At 52.3% G+C, this 18,720-nt stretch overlaps 4 protein-coding genes across 5 annotated transcripts; 2 read left to right on the top strand and 2 right to left on the bottom strand.

Moving 5' to 3' along the window:
* Positions 1-252: 252 nt before the first annotated feature.
* Positions 253-3,737, top strand: FCER1G (Fc epsilon receptor Ig). The gene is made up of 5 exons (XM_004284395.4): positions 253-622; positions 2,477-2,568; positions 2,729-2,764; positions 3,198-3,218; positions 3,373-3,737. The coding sequence occupies exons 1-5, from the start codon at positions 574-576 to the stop codon at positions 3,433-3,435; spliced, it is 261 nt and encodes an 86-aa protein (XP_004284443.1). The 5' UTR covers positions 253-573; the 3' UTR covers positions 3,436-3,737.
* Positions 3,738-6,078: 2,341 nt separating this feature from the next.
* APOA2 (apolipoprotein A2) lies at positions 6,079-7,267 on the bottom strand. The gene is made up of 4 exons (XM_004284474.3): positions 7,218-7,267; positions 6,987-7,062; positions 6,589-6,721; positions 6,079-6,205 (listed from the first exon to the last, which is right to left on the bottom strand). The coding sequence occupies exons 2-4, from the start codon at positions 7,036-7,038 to the stop codon at positions 6,079-6,081; spliced, it is 312 nt and encodes a 103-aa protein (XP_004284522.1). The 5' UTR covers positions 7,039-7,062; positions 7,218-7,267.
* Positions 7,268-9,066: 1,799 nt separating this feature from the next.
* On the top strand, positions 9,067-13,842 carry TOMM40L (translocase of outer mitochondrial membrane 40 like). Of its 2 annotated transcripts, XM_004284393.3 has the most exons (10): positions 9,067-9,223; positions 9,444-9,694; positions 9,986-10,053; positions 10,355-10,447; positions 10,717-10,818; positions 10,966-11,071; positions 11,261-11,383; positions 11,545-11,621; positions 11,814-11,916; positions 12,056-13,842. In XM_004284393.3, exons 2-10 carry the CDS (start codon positions 9,580-9,582, stop codon positions 12,193-12,195), a joined length of 927 nt encoding a protein of 308 aa, XP_004284441.1. In that variant the 5' UTR covers positions 9,067-9,223; positions 9,444-9,579; the 3' UTR covers positions 12,196-13,842. The 2 variants fall into 2 exon arrangements, with proteins under 2 accessions (XP_004284441.1, XP_033270136.1); XM_033414245.2 differs by lacking the exon at positions 11,261-11,383 and having other exon boundaries at positions 9,068-9,223.
* On the bottom strand, positions 12,920-18,308 carry NR1I3 (nuclear receptor subfamily 1 group I member 3). Its single transcript, XM_033414246.1, is given in 15 exon segments — positions 12,920-12,964; positions 12,966-13,050; positions 13,907-14,027; positions 14,207-14,246; positions 14,248-14,333; positions 14,600-14,691; positions 14,693-14,750; positions 14,968-15,078; positions 15,081-15,109; positions 15,333-15,417; positions 15,420-15,500; positions 16,671-16,721; positions 16,724-16,785; positions 18,203-18,275; positions 18,278-18,308. Coding segments are annotated over 15 exon segments (1,050 nt in total).
* Positions 18,309-18,720: the final 412 nt, after the last annotated feature.

Raw genomic sequence — 18,720 nt, 5'->3', positions numbered from 1 at the left:
TCTCTGTTAGACTCAGTGCTTAGCAGTTTTTCCTGTGCATCTCTGCCCCTTTTGTGACCCTTGTCCTTTCCACTTCTCCATTGCCCATTTCCTCTTTTTCCCTTACTTCCTCCCTGCCCAAACATTGCTGCCCACACCAATTGGTAAACTCCTCAAATGAAGACTGGGTACAGAGTTCCAGGGGGGAGAGAAAGGGGCTATCATGGGGTCTTAGGGAATTTTGAGGGGCAAGTTATCAGAGCTCTGTCTCTGAACAGGGCTTGAGTGAGATGGCGGGTTTAGATAGCCTTTCCCAAGCATGGGTGTTGCCTCTTTCCACGGTAGCAGGGGCTTGGTCACTGAAGGACGGAGACGTAGGAGACCGGATCTCCTAGCTCCCTTGGTTGGCCCTTCCGGGAGCCGCCCGGTCTCTAGTGCAGGAAGGGGAAGGGGCCAGAGCTCAGAGGAAGGCGTGGCAGGAAGGGGGCAACGCTGTGGTCAGGGAGCCGCTCGGGAGCCGCTCGCAGAGCACAGCTGCACGGTGCCGTCAGAGCGTCGGATCCCCAGCTCGCGGCCCCTCAGCCCCTGCCCAAGATGTTTCCAGCAGTGGTCTTGCTCTTAATCCTTTTGGTTGAACAAGCAGGTAAGAGGGTTTGGTGAGGGACAGTGAGCTGGGCTCCAGGGTTGGAATCAAGGGCATGTGTCTGAGGGCTGAGGCAGGGACAGACAGAGGGAGGCTGGCACTGGGAGGATGGGCACAGAGACCCTGCGGCTGGTCCTGCCCAGTCTCTGTCAGGGCGCAGGGCTTGTAGTTCCCTCCTTTCTTGTCCCCTTCTTACTTTTTCAGGACTGATACACACGTAAGTCTTCAGTTTGGCAGAGGAAGGGAGTGGGTGTATGACATGAAAAGCTGGTCTGGGGGAAAATTCTGTTTCTCATGATCAGCATTTTCTGTGGGGTGCCTTTGGTCTTCTCCATTGGGAGCTGACCTCTAGCTGGTTAAATAATATAAAGCCCCCTTCAGGAAGGCAGGGGCCTGTCCTTGTGTTTAGGAGTGAGGCAAGGGTAGTCAGATACGTGATTGCGGCTTCTGTGGGTCATCACTAAGGCACAGTTGATGTGAGGGTGGGGGCAGCGTACAATGCCCAGTTCCAGAGAGCTAAACGTCAGCTGAGAAATGGAGGCAGAAATGGGAAGTCCTCTGCAGCTCTGAGGCTCCAGGCGTTCTCTAAACTCTCCTCGCTCTGTCTGGGTCGTCTGTGTTTTGAAGAGGGATAGTTACAGCTGGGGTTCGGGTAGGAAGAGGTTAGTGAAACTTAAGGGAAAATGGGGAAGTTGGATGGACTGGGATGGAGTTCCACCAGCCCAGCTGTGAAGATGGAAGGACTGAGTGAGCGGCCAGTCTGCTGCCATGGGATGAGGGAGCAGGGACACTGAGGCATAAGAGAGAGGGCACGAACCTGGAACGCAGAAAACCTGAATTTCAATTCCAGCTCTGGTACTTCACACTGTGACCCTAAATGAATTACTTAGCTTTTCTGAGCCTTGGTTTCGTCATCTACAAAATGGCGATGATGTTTCCGTCACGGGGTAGTTTTGAGACTTATGTAATACCGTGTGTGAAAGAGTATCACAGAATAAAACGTACTTCACCCATATGTCACATGCCCATGAGCCCTCTGATAGGGGTCAGAGCAGATAGAGGCTGGAGCTCAGACTTTATTTGATTTTTTTCCTTGCACGAAACTTCCTCTCTCAGTGGCCCAGGGTGAGTAACAGGGCAGAGTACCCGGAGCCGGAATCCATACAGCTTGTGGTCATTCCCTTGAGCCTGGGCTAAGACACTCGCTCAGCCTTATGTGCAGAGCCATCGGTATCTATAAGGCCAAGGAAAGCAGGCACCTTGTTTTTACATATTTAAGTGTCTTAGTTGGATGGGGGGGGGGACAGAAAGCGATGTGGCTGAGGCTAGATGACCCATAATAGAGTGATTGCCTTCCCTCCTTTCCTCAGCTCACATCCTTCCTGTCCAGCCCTTAGCAACAGGTCACAGGACTTAGCAGAGACACCCCTGTGGTTTCTTTGCTGAAATTTGTCACTGCCTCCACTCACTTGACCCCCCTGGGCCGAGGTTTTGGTCTTGGCTCAGTGAACTCAAATGGGTCCCTTGAGGGCTATGGAATGCTCAGTGGTGCCTGAGGAACCCACAGGGCTAAAAAGAGAGGGTTGGGGGCTGAGGGGGAAGCTCTCAACTCTCAGAACCTATAAGTTCCATCACAACAGAACAGTTCACACTTCCTGTCCTACCCCTAGCCTAGGGTGAGGAAGAAGAGGGAGAGGTGAGAGAAATAGGAATCTAGAGAGGAAGATGAAGTTTCTTCCCTGGGACGGTGCCCCTCCAAGTCCCGTCCTACCTCCAGAGCCCTTTCTTTCTCTCCTCTGAGCACCAGATCTTTCCTGCTGCCCCTGACCCCATGGGTACCCTCTGTCCCCTCAGCGGCCCTGGGAGAACCTCAGCTCTGCTATATCCTGGATGCGATCCTGTTTTTATATGGTATTATCCTCACCCTGCTCTACTGTCGACTCAAGGTAGGGCTGGGCAGCGTGGGATGAGGGCTGGAAGGAGAAGTGGGAGGGTGGTGGCAGCATGGCTCCAAAGAGAGGGAATAAAAGGGGTTCCCCTACAACGTTTGGAGGTGGAGTTGGGCCACTAACTTCACCTTTACTGATGGCCTTTCCCCTACTCCAGCTGCAGGTGCGAAAGGCAGCTACAGCCAGCTATGAGGTATGGACCCTTCCTCAACTGGGTATCAACAATTTTTCAGTCTCTCAGCCCTTCTGGGGCTTTAGCCTTGGGATCTGCGGTCTCTGGGGGGCATGGGACTCAGGTGCTGATCTCTGTAAGCTTCAGAGGTCCCCCTCCTACCTCATCCTACCCACCCTGCCACCTAGCCAAATCACAAAATATTCAACAGGTGTCGAGGAAGAGTCAAGTGTAGAGTGACAAGGCGTACGTGAGAGTGTTGTATGTCGTGTGTATATGTGTGTTGGTAGCCATATGGGCAAATGTGCATTCATGCCCCCGAGTACCCGTGGGAGTGCCCTCTAGCCCAAGGGGGCCAACCATCCCTGGACACATACCTCCCGGGGTAGGGAAGAAGATGCTGAGGGGCCCTGGAGATGTGGGTCTCTAATGCCTTGCCCTTTTACCTCTGCAGAAATCAGATGGCATTTACACGGTGAGTGAACCTGCCTCCCAACCCCAGTCCCAGGAAGTCAGCAGAAGAGGGTGGGCTTTTGAGTGAACTTTGGAAGGGGTAGGGCCTCTGGGCGTGGGTAGGAGGCCCTGTGATGGGCTCAAGCTCCTGACTGTCCTCTGACTTCCACCTCCAGGGCCTGAGCACCCGGAACCAGGAGACTTATGAGACCCTGAAGCATGAGAAACCGCCACAATAACTTTAGAACAGATGCCCTTGGTCACTTCCTTCTTCCACTCTCCTCCCAGCCCTCGTAGCTGGCATCACATATGCCTCCCCGCCGTTAATGCCAGCTGACCCTATCCCTGTAATGACGCTATGCCCCCCATTAATAGACACCAGTGGTTCCTCCTCCCTGTCGAAGACCTCAGATGCTCTTCATTAATGTTTATATTCTAGTCTCACCTCTTCATGCCACCCTTCTCCGCTTCCCCGTCCCCAACTCCCACTAAACGATGGAAACGGAAGGCACTAACATCAATAAAGTTACTGCAGACTGGACTCTATTCATTCATTCATTTAACATACATTTACTCAGCCTCTACTAGCCTAGGCTGGATACTGAAAATATCACAAGGCAAATTTAGTTCCTGACCTTCCATAACTCATAGTCTAATAGACCAGAGCTGTTCTGCTTGATTGAGGGATGAATGCTGACTGTGACTGGGGGAAGGATGAGACCCTTGACCCCCAGGCTCTCTAGCAGGGTGCTGGAGCAGGGAGTAATGTGATGGGGGTCTAGGCACATTCAGAGACATTTGAACCCAACAAGTGACTTCCGCACCCAGCTTGGCCCTCTGTGTCTGACAACGGAAACGAGGTTGGGTTGCGGAGAAGCCTGGCTATCCAACCCCAAATAGTCACCAGTCCAGATCAGAGTGGGCTTCAGGGAGCAGTGTGAGAGCAGCTTGCAATATACATGCATATGGGCATTAGCATAGCTGAAAAGCCAAACATGCAGAAGGGATGGTGCGACTAAAGCTTGTGTGATGCTCCCAATGGAAGGTTTTATGGGAACCGTGTTTTCAGTGGATTCTGGGGCAAGAGGGACCTGAGGGAGCCAGGTCTGGGTTGGAGGAGGGTAAGGCAAAGGGGAACAAGTCAGGTCCAGACGGGAGGCCAGGTCCTCCGACTGCATGGGTGAGTGGTGAAGGAATCCCCCTTCTCAGTGCCTGTCCTGTTTCGAGGCAGGATTCCCTGGTAGTATCTGAATCCCATCCCAGCCCTGTCCAAATGGGTCCAGAGTCTCCAGGCTTACCCCTAGCAACCCCCTATGCTGGGCAATACTTTGTACTGCATGGTGACTTACACTTTTCAATGTGTTTTCCATCCTGTCGTACCATTTGATCCACTCATTAACACTGTGAGGAAATTCAGGCTCTTTGAAGTTAATTAACCTGTCCAATGTCGTCTTGCAAGTGACAGACAGATCTGTGTCCCTGCACGTTTTGCCACGTGAGGAAAAAATAAATAGATACTGAGAAAGAAAGGGGAAGAAAGTAGCCACGAGTGGTAAGGGTCTTAAAGCCCAGACTGAAGAGGTTGGTCAGCATACAGATGAGCGGGGGAGGGATAGACTGGGAGTTTGGGATTGACATGTACACACTGCTATAGTTAAAATAGATAACCAACAAGGACCTACTGTATAGCACAGGGAACTCTGTTCAGTACTCTGTAATAACCTAAATGGGAAAAGAATTTGAAATAGAACAGATACATGTATATGTATAATTGAATCGCTCTGCTGTACACCTGAAACACAACACTGTTAATCAACAAAACTCCAATATAAAATAAAAATTAAAAAAATATATATATATATACAGAAGAAATTGGAGCTATCTCTGGTGTCTGGGGAAAAGGTGATTTCAGATGAGATATGACGAATGAGTCAGGGTAGAGAAGTAACTATTTTAAATATAAAGTGGAAGTAAACTTTTATTGGAAAATGCCCATTTTCCCATTTTGGGATTGTGAGTCTCCTGCATCAGTCCAGCCTGACCTGCATTCCATTTTGATTTAATCCAGGTATCACAGCTACCAAAATTTCTCAAGTCCCACATGTCCATCAAGTTGGAGACCTGTTAGGCCTTTAACTGGCTACCATGTCTACTAGCTCCAGGCTCTAAGACGGCTACCACAACTTGGGCCAGTTCCATGAATAGCACCCAGGTAATAGTGGGGGACAGGCTTGGAATGGGTGTTCCCAGACAGGGGGTCTAGGTGAGAGGTTTCAAATGGAAGGATTAGAGCACCTTCAGGGAGAGGAGTCTTTTATTGAAGGATGGGGGGAAGCACAGTGTTCCCCTGGCTCAGAAGGGAAGGGAGGGGCCTTGGGTGACACCTTTGGGCTCATTTTGGGGAAGATTTCTCCTCTTCATAGTATGACAGAGGAAATTCTGAAGGGTGCTCTCATTTCCCGTGACCTTCAGGAGTCTAGGGATTCAGTTCATGAATCTTTTCATGCCTTTCAAGGTACCATGTCCACGGCAAAGTCTCTTTAGTTTCTCCTGCAGGGCCATTCCCAGGCCTGTAGAAAAATCCCTGGGGTTTGGAGAAGAGTCACAGGCACCCCTACTCTGTCATTTCCATCACTGGTCTCTTCAACCCTTTCTCCACCCCTTCACACCAAAACCCCTCTCCTGTAAGAAGCAGATGTCTCTTTGTTCTCCCTCCTCCTCTTCCTCCACTACCCCTACTTTTCCCAGTCCCCAAAACATACCAGGCTCACAACTTGATTCCTTCAATATTTATCGTAGAAAACAAGGAGTAGGTAGGAAGAGGAGCTCTAGGCCTGGCCAGTGGGTGTTCCAGGGGCCAGCTGGGGATGGAAGACAACAGTCTAGGCAACGCACTTGGCAACAGGTGGTGTTTTGAGGTCCAAAATACTGTCCAAGAAGTTAACCAGATCAGTTCCAGCCTTCTTGACGAGGGGCGTCAGCTGCTCCTGTGCCTTCTCAAAGTAGGCCCTGGATATGTGAGGGATTAGAAGTCAGGATGAGGGACTGGTAGGGGCCTTCTTGGTAGTGGGAGGTGAGACCCAAGTCCCCAAACCCTAGTGCCTGGTCTATCCTGGCATGGCAAAGCTCCTAGGGGGAGAGGCAAGCCCTCCGCTGGGCAGAGATAGAGATAGAACAGACCATACAGATAGAAATTCAAAGCCCAGTTCCCGCTACCCCTGTCTGTCCAAGAGGTCCATGGGATCTGTGGGGTGATGAAGGAATTTTCTCTACAATTTAAACCTCATCCTCCTAACCCCCACCCCTTAGCTCAGTCTTCTGTAGGACCTCCCAGCTTCCCCTCTTTCTCTCCATAGCCCCCTGGTCCATGAACCCCCTTTGTTGAGACTTACTTGGCCTGGTTTGGAAGCTCTGAGCCCTTGGCCTTCTCCAGCAGGTCTTTGCCGTAGTCGGTCGCAGTCTGGAAGTACTGATAGAACAGGCTCTGCAGATTCGGCAGCTCTGCCTGTCTCCGAACCAAAGCCCCTGCACACACACACACACATCCTCAGCTGAGTCCCCAACAATGAGTCCCACATCTCTGCCAGTATTCAGCCTCAGCTCTCAGCTCTCTCCCCAAACAGGTATCCAGCTCCAGGTCTTTGGATGCACTTTTCTGGACTTTAGAGAGGGAATGATTTTTCTTTTAAGCTCTCTGGTTGCCAGACCTGGGCCTAGGAGAACAGACAGATGGGCAGCTAGGACCCAAGCACCTTTTCCTCCTTGGGACCCCTCTTCATAACACACCCACCTTCAAGGCTACAGATGGTAAGGAGCAACACAGTCATTGGAAGCAGCTTCATGGTGTTAATGGAGGGGAAATTGGCCTGCGAACAGGTGAGGGCAGGGAAGGTCACTGAAGCGAATGGGCTTCAGCCCCTCCCCAGAGACCCCTACCTACATGTCCACGCCAACCTGGTTCCCTCCCTTTCTACAGTTAAATCTTTGGATGCTGCCCACACCTCTTACTCCCTTACTTTACCTAGTCAGCGTTGCTGTCCTTGCCGTCTGTGCCTGGCCTGGCTAGGGAGGCAGGGGCTATATATCTGTATGCTTCCCCACCCCCCTGTCAGGTGACAAGTACTTTGGAGGAGTCCAGTGGGGCAGGAGCTATACTGGAGTAAACAAGTTAGAGAAATGGGGGGAGGAGAGGACAGCACGTAGGGGACTCATGGTGACGGGGTAGGAGGCAGGGGGTGCAGGCCTTAATGGAAGCCAAAGGGGTATACTTTAGGCTTATTCAGGATCCATTCCTTTGGGGCCTGGGCCCAGTAGTCCTTGGATTTGAATGCTCCAGGAAGCAGGATTCCTAGGTTTTTTTCCTCTGGAAAGCTCTGACATATCAAGCCCTCAGCCCCTGGTATCTTTGTCCCATTATGGGTATATTTCATCTCCCAACCCTATCCCCCATCACTGCAACTTGGCAGCGAGGTACTGGGGAACAGAAGAAAGGACATAAAATCAGAGATGGGGTGAGGGGAATGCAGGTTAGGACAATAAAGGTTAGGGCCAGAGGCCAGGTGTGATTGACTCTGTACCTTTTCGAGTTAATGTGTAACGAATGAGATGGGAAAGAAAACACTGGAGCCGATCAGTGAGCACAGCCCACCCCCAATAAAACAAATTCAGAAAGCGTCCACTGCCCTCCCCCTGAATTGGAGCGCTCTGGCGGGAAAAGAGGTGAATGAGAGGCTTCTACCAAGGATAAAGGTTGAAGGTCTCTGGGCATTTGATCACCTTACCGGTTCCAGGCAGTGGTCAGCCAATATGAGTCAGCAGGAGCCAAAGCAGCCCTCTGACCAAGGCCCTGACCCTTGTCCCAGCCCTGACTGTGAGGGAAGGCAGAGGTGCATTCCCCAGGCCCAAGGAATTTGGGTGAAACCAGCTAAATAGATATCAGAAGTATCTGTATCTTTCATCCTTTTGCCCTCAAAGTATACGTAGAGCATTCCTGGGAGGTGGGAGTGGTGATGTGAGAGCTAGTGGGGAGGCGACCAGAGCCTAAGAAATCTTATTCTATCTTCAACTATTCCCCTGTGGAGCACTTGGTTCTTGAAGGGCACTCCATTGACTTGTCTGTAGCTTTGGAGTGGAGCGCATTGAGGGCAGGAGTCCATATTCCTCGATTTTATTTGCCAACTCTGCCTAAGGAACCAGGGAAGGAAGGATTAACTTCAGGGGTCAATTGTTTCAGGGAATAGTTCTGCTAGAATTAAGGCTGAAGCCCCTGTTCCTCTACCCCAAATTCTCACACCCATTCCCATTCTACCAAGAGGACAAGAGCGCCAACTTTGAGAGGTGCAGACCTCCAGGAGGGAAGTGTAGGTCCATTTGCCTACGGAGAGCTGTACCTGTGCGTCGAACTCATTTGGAGGTGTACTGTGTACTGTTCAGGACTGCGAGGGGGAGTCCCCAGGGCCTGGGAGGGTGGGGGCCGCCTAGGGGTGTTCCGAAGCAGTGTTCGAAAGAAGTTTTCACAGTCGTTCCCTCCGCCACCCTTCACAAAACGCGTCTCCAGGCTATATGGTGGAGGGAACTTCAGTGGCTCAAGCTCCAAGATGCTCCCTCTAGTGTCTTGCACGCTCAAAGGTTTTTCCCGACCTTGGAAAGGCAGGGCGATCTAAGGCCATCTACTTGAGTAAGTCTAAGCAGCTACCAGCAAGTCCCGTCTGTCTCTGCAGTGCCGGGTTGGAGCTCTCATGATGAGAGGTCTGCCACTCCTTTGCGTCCTCCTCTCCCACTGGCCCATGCTCAGCGGCCAGGCAGCCTTTTTTTTTTTTTTTTTTTTTTAATCGATTGGGCGGAGCCCAATCAAGGGAGGGTTGGGTCTCTGAAACCTTTTTTTTTCGCCCGGTTCCAAGATGGTGTTCATGACTACGCTGGGAATGCAACGTGAAGCCGCAGTTCTGCCATCATTCAAGATGGCTGCCCCCATCAAGATGACCGGGGTGTGCCTGGGGGAGAGGGGCAGCATGATGGTATGAGACGGTAAGGGTTATTGCTCCATTGCAAGCCTCACCTTGAGGCATAGGAATGAAGAGCAGAAAGGCTAGGAAGCTGGGTGAGGTCTGTGGTGGAGGCTAGGATTAGAGAGTGGGGGAGGGTACAGGGGTGACAGGTGGGGGTGAGGGATTCAAGATGGGATGGGAGTGTGCCTGGGGTTCAAGCTCCCCACCGGTGCCCTCTCCCCCCACTTTTCCTGTTCCAGGTCTAGCGTCGGACCATGTGGAAGTTTCTGGGACTGGGGAGCCGGATAATGGGGGGTGGGGCCCGTGCGGGGTAGAGGGAGCAATAGCGTCCTTTCCCAGGCGAACCCCGGCCCCTCCCCTGACCTCTGGACTGAAATGGGGAACACATTGGGCCTGGCACCGATGGGGGCTTTGCCCCGCCGGAGCCCCCGTCGAGAGGAACCTCTCCCCAACCCTGGGAGCTTCGATGAGCTGCACCGGCTATGCAAAGGTGAGAACTTGGCATCTAGGTGTCTCAAGTTGAAGGGGCAGAGAAGGGGAGGGTCTTGAATGGTGGGTGTCCAGTGATGGGAGCAGAAGAGGGGAGATCACAGCTGGGGCGGGCAGCCTCAGGGAGGATCAGGTGCTCAGTGCAGCGGAGCACTTCCTGTTACAGGACTTGAAAGGAGGTCAATTCCTCCAAAGCAGTTTCTATGGGATTGAAAGGGGAGACTACTTCATGGGGTAGGGGTTCCTTGCCTGTGCTTATTCCTTCCCTTCCCCTCCCCTCCACCCACTTCAGATGTATTCCCAGCACAGATGGAGGGAGTGAAGCTCGTTGTCAACAAGGTTCTGAGCAGCCATTTCCAGGTGCTCCCACTTTTCTGGCCCCTCCTTTCAATTCCTCCCTGCCTGTCTCTGGATCCTCTTCTCCCTTCCTTTGTGCTCCAGCCTTAGCCAGGCTATATGGGACAAAAGAGAGAGAATATGGGGGCTCTCTTTACTTCCTTTGCCTGTGGGACTTGTTGCTTTTAATCTGGTGACCCTCTGTATATGTTGTAATGTTTGGGTTTCTTAAAAGACCTGCTGGATGGGGACAAGATGAAGGGTGAGATGGGGGATTGAAATAGAGCAGAGATGCTCTCTCCTCCATCAACCTCTCTTTCCTTAGGTGGCTCACACTGTGCACATGAGTGCTCTGGGCTTGCCGGGCTATCACCTCCATGCGGCCTATGCAGGGGACTGGCAACTTAGCCCAACTGAGGTGAGGGCTCCACACACCTGGGTTATCTCCCTAAAAGCCCAGCTAGGACCCAGGTGTAGAGGAGGAGGAAATGTGTGTGTTATGAGGAAGAATGGGCAGGGCACCTCCTCTGTGTTTCTTGCGAGAGGGTGGGGAAGCATTTGTGATGAGCTGGGAGTTTGTCCTTGTGGCTCCACTAGGGGGCGCCGGGTACCGTTAAAGAAATCCTACATTTGGATTAGAGTGAGTGGTGCCACCCAGCTCAGTCTACTCTGGACACTCTTCAACAGGTGTTCCCCACTGTGGTCGGGGACATGGACAGCAGTGGCAGCCTCAACGCCCAGGTCCTGCTCCTCTTGGCAGAGCGGCTCCGAGCCAAGGCTGTCTTCCAGGTGACCCATGGTTCCTGCCTTCATCTACTGAAGCATTTCCTCTTTCTGCCCCATGAGTGTCCTGCTCTGGGGGCTCAGGGAGAGGAGCAGAGGCAACAGTGATCATAAAGAGGGAGGGAGATTTTACTTCTCCCTCTCCCTACCCAGACGCAGCAGGCCAAGTTCCTGACGTGGCAGTTTGATGGCGAGTATCGGGGAGATGACTACACAGCCACTCTGACCCTAGGAAATCCTGACCTGATTGGGGAATCGGGTGAGGAATTGGTACAAGGTTCTTTTTGTCTTGGCTGCCCACTTGCTAATGCTGGCTATGCCTCTTCATGGTCTGTACAGTTCAGGGATTAGAAAAGAAACTTTCTGGGGCAGGCTGGGGTGGGGGGCTGCTGGGGGTGAGGTAGAGGGCCTGTCTCTGTGAGTGACTCCATGTCTCCCCACCCCACAGTGATCATGGTTGCTCACTTCCTGCAGAGCCTCACTCATCGGCTGGTGTTGGGAGGAGAGCTAGTTTATCACCGGCGGCCAGGCGAAGAGGGGGCCATTTTGACACTGGCTGGGAAGTACTCAGGTATGGGGTGAGGAGGAATAGTGACAGGGAGGGAAATTCTGGACTTGGCTGGGGTCCTGGCCTGTGTTCTATTACAGTAATGCTCCTTTTCACTTGTACTTTGTTTTTTTATTTGTGTGTGTGTGTGTGTGTGTGTTTTTGTTGTACTTTGGTTTTGACAGCTGTACACTGGGTAGCTACCTTGAATGTGGGATCAGGTGGGGCCCATGCAAGTTATTACCACAAGGCAAATGAACAGGTGAGTCTACTGATCCCATCCCCTGCCGCAACGAGTCCCTCCCAACCTCCACAGGCCCTGCTGACCCACTATTCTTCCTACCCTCGCTACATATACGTTTCATGCGCCCCTCCATTCTGCTGATCCCCTGTCAGGACTCCTCTAGTCGTCACTGAGACAGATCCCTCTCCCATCCTTGCCCATGGTTCTCAGGTTCAGGTTGGAGTGGAGTTTGAGGCAAATACGAGGCTACAAGACACAACTTTCTCCTTTGGTTACCACCTGACTCTGCCCCAGGCCAACATGGTATTTAGAGGTGAGGGTTATTCAGATGACATTCGGAGGTGCTGAGGGATTGGGGTGGGGGACAGCGGGAGGGAAGCTCCGCCTTCCTCTGCTGGCCCCTTTCTCCGAGCCCTGTTAGATAACCTAGGGTATATTCTCTTCCCCAACAGGCTTGGTGGATAGTAACTGGTGTGTGGGTGCTGTGCTGGAGAAGAAGATGCCCCCGCTGCCCGTCACCCTCGCCCTCGGAGCCTTCCTTAATCACTGGCGCAACAGATTCCACTGTGGCTTCAGCGTCACTGTGGGCTGAGGTTGTCCCAGAGCCAGCCCCCATAACAGCTGGAACCTCTCAGTCAGGTGCCCTGGGGCCAGGAACTAGGCCCCTCTCAAGAGCCCACCTTGCTGGGTGACCTCTAGGTCCCAGGAGCAGAGTGGGGACAATACATGCCTTCCTCAGAACTGGAGCTGCCACAGAGGCAGCTGCTGACGCAGTGGTTTGAGGCTCCCACCTCTGCCATCAGCCCCAGTTTCATCTTCCCATACTCTTATGGCTCTGGACTAAGGGAGAAGAATTAACGCGTCTGTCTGGCTGCATTTTCTCCCCTCACTCCCACCTCCTTCATTTCCTTATGGATTAAAGCTCCCAGCCTCTTCCTCTTCAGAGCAGAAAAATCTGCATGGCATTAGCTCCCATCCTGTTTTCCATCCCAGAGTTTCCCAAGGCTGGGAAAGAAGGGCTGAAGGGCTAAATCTTTGACCCCAGAAAGTGGGGCCCACCTATTCCCAGACGGAGCTTCTTTACCTCTTAGCCCTGAGGCTTCCTCCTTCCCCATCTTCTGTGCTTCCAGAGAACAACTTTGTCCCCATGGCCACCCCTCATTCTCCCCATTACCGCATGAAGAGGCAGACATTGCTTTGATCTTTCACTGCAACCAGTGGGCTCCCTGTTTACTGGCTCCAGCCTCTGGTCCGAGCGTTTTCCCCTTTCCAGTCCAGCGTGTCCAGGTGGTCTGGGGAAGGAGGCGAACTGGGCCTCAGCTGCAGGTCTCCTGGAGCAGTGGCACCATGGTGGACAGTCCCCTGGATGTTCTCGATTTGGTACCAACATGCATTGTTAATGCTTCGGAGATCAGCCAACCGGCCCAGCAGCTTCGCATATAGAAACCTTTGGGGTCACCAGGGAAGGAGAAGAGAGAGAGGCAGCTGAGAGTCTTGTCCTGAGGCCCTGACCCCCTAAACTGCCTCTCTGTGAAGCTAGGTCTGAACATTAGGGAAAATACGCTCTGATGTGACAAATGTATCAGAAGCTCCAAAGGTCCTCAGTGGTGCCTCTATCTGACACTGACTTCTCTCACCATGCCGTTTTTCTTGAACCCAGAGCTCAGAGGGCCGAGTGTGAAGGAAGCCCCAGACTTTGCCAGATATTCAGCTGTGTGGAATCCGAGGATCTGGCCTTCTAGAGCAGGTTCTAGAAGGTGGGTGTGTTCTATGGTGTAAAGCAACCCTCTTCTGGCCAAACTGGCACATTGAGGAATAAGCAAGACAGAAGTGGAGTGCACTTCAGAGCCTGGTTAGATCATGGACTGTTGAACCAGGGGCTGGCGTTGGCCATGAAACTGAATGACCGTAACTTCAAGGGGAATGAAAAAGGAATTGGACCAATGGAGGAGGGGAAGGGCCAAGGAAAGAGAGTGAACAAGATTCTTGAAAGTCTGTTTTAGTCTGGAGGAGTTGGATTGGTGAGGTGATGGATGTCATCAATCTCAGGAATGCTATTATACCGAGCCTGTGAGCTACTACTTTGCATCTCTCCTGAATAAAAAAATCTGGGAAAAGTGAGATGAAACAGCAGTAGGAGCAATTTGAATGCCGGAACTCTATGAGATGGGAGGGAAGGACTAGACCCCCAGGGGCCCTGGTTTCCCAAAGGAAAGGACAGTAAAAGCACTCATCCTGAGTTCAGTGTCTCCCTAACTCCTTCCCACCCTGGCGCAGCCTCCACGTGTCCAGTCCCACTGTACCGGTCCCGGGAATTTTGCTGCTGGCCTTTGATATAGCTCTGCAGAGTCAGCGCTATCTCCTCTTGCAACTGATCAGTCCCCTCTCTCTGGGTTATCCCAGGCCGGTCTGTAAGATAGGGAGTGGGGAAGGACAAGGTGGGAGGTTGTGGGTGGGCTGCATGGTGCCCCGGGGAGCCAAGACTGGGATAGACCCATTCCACAGGTTTGAAGACTAAAAGGCCTGGATGGATGGATTCAAGGAGCTGGGAGTTTGGGCAGAGGTGGTGGAACAAAAGCTTCTGGGCTTTGAGGGATGCTTCCCGGGAGAGAAGAGGGCCATGGCAGCCACGAACACATACTCCAGGCTCCTGGAGCTGCAGTTGGCGCAGTGTCCTATGGAAGCCGAAGAGAACTCCAAAAACTTCCTGGAACCCCACGGTGGGTTCCAGGGACACGGGGTTCAGTAGTTGTGTCACACGGGCTTCGTAGTTGTGGCTCTCGGGCTGTAGAGCACAGGCTCAGTAGTTGTGGCGCACGGGCTGAGTTGCTCCGCGGCATGTGGGATCTTCCCAGACCAGGGCTCGAACCCGTGTCCCCTGCATTGGCAGGCGGATTCCTAACCACTGCACCACCAGGCTTAGGAGCCTTCAGGTCACCTCGCCACATACCATACCGAAGGGATGCATGTCCTCTACTGTTCTAGCACCATCTCACCATGCACTCCATCTTCTACTGTGTAGCAAAGAAGCCCGCAGAGGAAGTTTTGTGTTTGGAGACACAAAGTGGCATTGAGTGCAATGTGACATTTCTACAGCTGATTCCTTGAGAAGGGAGATCTGGTCCTCCATGGGCCAGAGCAGGAAACCTGCTCTTTAGACTCTAGCCTGAACTTCAGAGAGGGAGAGGAACTCCCAGTTCTGATTGAGACACTTATAAAAGCTGGGAATTCAAGACCTGCTACTTGAAAAGGCTGAGGGATGGGTTAGTTTGGTTAGTGACCTTTTTTTGGGGCGGGGGTGGTGGTGAGGGTGGGATTATAATTTACTGGAGTGTTTTCTTCCTGAAAGGTAAGGGGAGGTCACATACCGAAAGGGGCAGGTCCTTGGTGAGCCTGATGATTTGCTGTACCATGAAAGTGTTGATGTCTGCGAAATGTGTGAGCAGAGGCAGTGCAGGGACCTGGGTGGACAGCGCTGGTGATGGAGGAACAGATGAGCTGGAGGCTGCAGAGATCAGAGCCTGGGTGAGAGGCCCCGGTCCTAGGGATCTCTTTTAGGCCTCTCCAGCTTTATCTTGGAAGGGTTCCGGGCCAAGGAGTCTGCCTCGGCTGGGGTTCTGGAGAAGTCCTGTCCTCTACTGGTGCGTGGCACACGGCCCCCTCCCTCAGGCCAGCCTCCTTGGGCACTCTTTTGGTCATATTTCAGCTTGAATCCTGGAAATGCTCTCCCTGAACTGCACAAACGGGTCAAACATGGCGCCCACGTGGCGAGTTTGGGCCCCCAGCAGTGTCTGGACTAGCTCTTTCTCCTCAGCTGCCTCGATGCTTGCTGTGCCCGCCGCTGGGCCTGTCTTGCTTACCGCAACGCCCGGGCTTCTGCCGATGCGATCATTGTGCCTGGGGAAGGGATGTGACAAAACTATTGAGACTAGCAGAGAGCACCTTCCTCTGTCAGCCCCTGGTCTGGGGCCCTTGGACACTGCGTAATGAAGGACGCGGGGAGGGAGGAGAGTTCTTGAGGCCTCCTTGGGCTTGGCTGAAGTCCCAGGGGCTCCAGGTGGTAGGGGATTCCTGTACACTTTCCCCGACCTGTGAGGCACTGCAGCAGAAAACAATGCACTGTGGGAAGGAAAAAAAGGATGGACAATAAAGTGGGAATAGTATACGGAGATGTTTGACTTCTGGGGGAGCACTGAAGAGGGAGGGCTTGTGATACCAAAAACATCACCCTGTGTTTGCATAGCTTTATAATTTCAAAGCTTCTGAGGTTAAGTCTCACTGAATGAAACAATCCTGTGGGTGGAGAGGGCAGGTGTTATTATCCATATTTTTCAGAAACAGACTGACATTCCAGTGACAGGTCCAAGGTCACAAAATACTTATGTGATGTAGACTGAATTCAAGATTTTTTGACTTCTACAGTTTCCTTTCCACTGCTCCATATTGAAAAGCAGTGTGACGTCATGAAGAAAGCAAGGGTCTGGTGAATACTGACTCTACAACTTTTCAGCCGAGTGGACTTGGACAAGTTGATTTCTGTTACTTTAAGTTGAATATGAGTTACATTATCTTTTGGGGGCAGAGCCTTATTACCTGGCACAGAGAAAAAAACATTAAATAATTCAACAATTATCGAGTACCTACTAAGTGACAGGCAGTCTATTGGAGAGATGGAAGAGTAAAATCAAGCCATATAAATATCTAGGGGAAGAGCATTCCAGGTAGAGGCAATGGCGAGTGCAAGTATAAGTTACAACAGTCTTGACAAGAGTGTGCTTGGTGTGTTTGAGAATGGCATTGACGTCAGTGTGGCTGGGATGGGTTGAGCAAGGGGAAGAGCCGGAAGTGAAATCTGAGAGGTGGTATGGAGGAGCTGGCCCATGAGATCATGGACCAGAAGAGAGAGGAGGAGCCCTTGGAGGTTTTGAGCAGAATAGTGACATTGTCTGACTTGTTTCACAAAGCTTACTCTGCCTGCCCTGTGGGGAATGCGCTGTGGGAACAAGGGCAAAGCATAGTCAGTGGAGGGACGTAGTGGATTCTCGGGATGGAAAGGGGCCAACTCACTGTCCTTCTTCATGCCAGCATCTAGGCACTTCTGCAACCTGCAGGCTGGGCCTTGTTGACCTTCCAGCTTCCAGCAAAGGGGCACGTGAGACCTGTGCTTTTGCTGACTGTTTGCCTGAGAAGACAGAGACATTGTGAGGGTTGGGGATGGCAGCGAGCAGGTAGGTATGTGAGGGGCTGAAATGAAATGGTCAAAAAGAAACTATGGGGCTTCCCTGGTGGCGCAGTGGTTGAGAGTCCGCCTGCCGATGCAGGGGACACGGGTTCGTGCCCCAGTCCGGGTCGCACATGCCGCGGAGCGGCTGGGCCCGTGAGCCATGGCCGCTGAGCCTGCGCGTCCGGAGCCTGTGCTCCGCAACGGGAGAGGCCACAACAGTGAGAGGCCCGCGTACCGCAAAAAAAAAAAAAAAAAACTATGGTGAGAATTCCCTGGCAGTCCAGTGGTTATGAAACAGGAGGGAAGGGGGCAGGGCACAACCTTTGAAAGAATGACATAGCCCAAGGACATGACATAAACTGATTAGAACCAAATGGGTCCAAGATGGCAGACAAGTCGAGTTCCACTAGACGTTGAGCCTCAGTATACGCTCACTGTAACACATCAGCAAGCTAAATGACACACCCACAGGGCCATGACAGTTACCAGGCCCACCTGGGATCAAAAAGTGGGCGGTGGTCCAATTCCTGGAAATCCCCGCCCCTTCCTGAAATAGCTGGAATACTCCTCCCACTCATTAGCATATGAAATACCCACCGCTATAAAAACTGACAACCCCAGACCCTGGTGCCTTTTCTCACCTTCTGAGGTGGCCCACACTTTGTGTGGGGAGTGCGTTTCTCTCTAAATAAATCCATTTCTTACCTATCGCTTTGTCTCTCACTGAATTCTTTCTGTGATGAGACATCAAGAACCTGAGCGTCATTAAGTCCTGAAACCAGGTATGTGATCTCAGTTGGAAGACCGTAGGTTTTGGCCGGGTTCGAGTCCTGGCCGAGAGGGTTCAAGTCCCGATCTGGGTCTAGGCTGGGTTCGAGTCCCAATCTGAGGTGCACCGTTTCAGTTAGGACTATGCGCTTTCACCGCCGAGGGCCTGGGGTTCAATCCCTGGTTGGGGAACTAAGATCCCGCAAGGCAAGTGGCCAAAAAAACTGGTGACATGGGCTACTCTGAGCTGTGCCCAGAGGTCCCTAGGGGTAGAGAGGATACAACGCATCTCAAGCATTTCCAGGGGGGCACAGAATCAGTCAGAAGAGCCTAGTTGGTGCTGTACTAGTTTGGTGCTTTGCAGGTAGTGAGTACCCTTGACCAAGGGGTTGTGTCCATAGGACAAGCACTCAGCCTTCCCTCTGTTATTTTGCCTCATGTTTATACAAGTGTTGAGGTTGGCAGTTTGCAGCGTGCTAGCCACAGGGTAGTCAGGCTTCAAGATGCAGGAGTGATATAACTGGACAAGCTTGGGCATGTGCCAGGGCTTAAAGGCTGCCTGGCAGGCAGTTTGGGAGGGCGTTTCTGCTGGGGAGGAGGTTCTCACCTGAAGAAACCCTTGCAGTCCTCAGAAGTCAGGTCCTGGAAGGGATGGCCTGTGGCTCAGTTCCTGCACACACACAATTCCTCTGCTCATCCTCCTCACGGGCCATGGCTTCAGGTGTTGCAGTGGCTGTCACAGGCCCCTGAATGTCAGAGGGGTTATCAGTCAGCTCTGGACCACCCTTGACCTTCTTCCCCTTCTGCAGAGCCTCTTCCCAAACCTGCCCTCGGCCTGACCCCCTGCATTATCTGCACTTAATTGCTTTTAGTCTCTGGACCCCGAAAGTTTTCCTACCTGCTTCTCTTCCCACTCTGACCCTGCTTTCCCCTTGAGCTCAAGAGCTGCTAGTGTTTAGAGTTAGGGATTATGGCCCTCAGTATCTGGAAAACAAGGATAGAAACTGCTCCTTATCAGATCCATGTAGATGTTCCCTATTGCTGAGGAGAGAGGGAGAGAGCAAGCTTTTTCACATGACGTATGTCAACAGTAAAAGAATAGGCATGGGCTTCCCTGGTGGCACA

Source organism: Orcinus orca, chromosome 1, assembly GCF_937001465.1.
Source record: "Orcinus orca chromosome 1, mOrcOrc1.1, whole genome shotgun sequence".
Taxonomy (NCBI): Eukaryota; Metazoa; Chordata; class Mammalia; order Artiodactyla; family Delphinidae; genus Orcinus; species Orcinus orca.
Note: the sequence above shows the minus strand (reverse complement) of the source record. Positions and strands in the feature narration are given on the sequence as shown.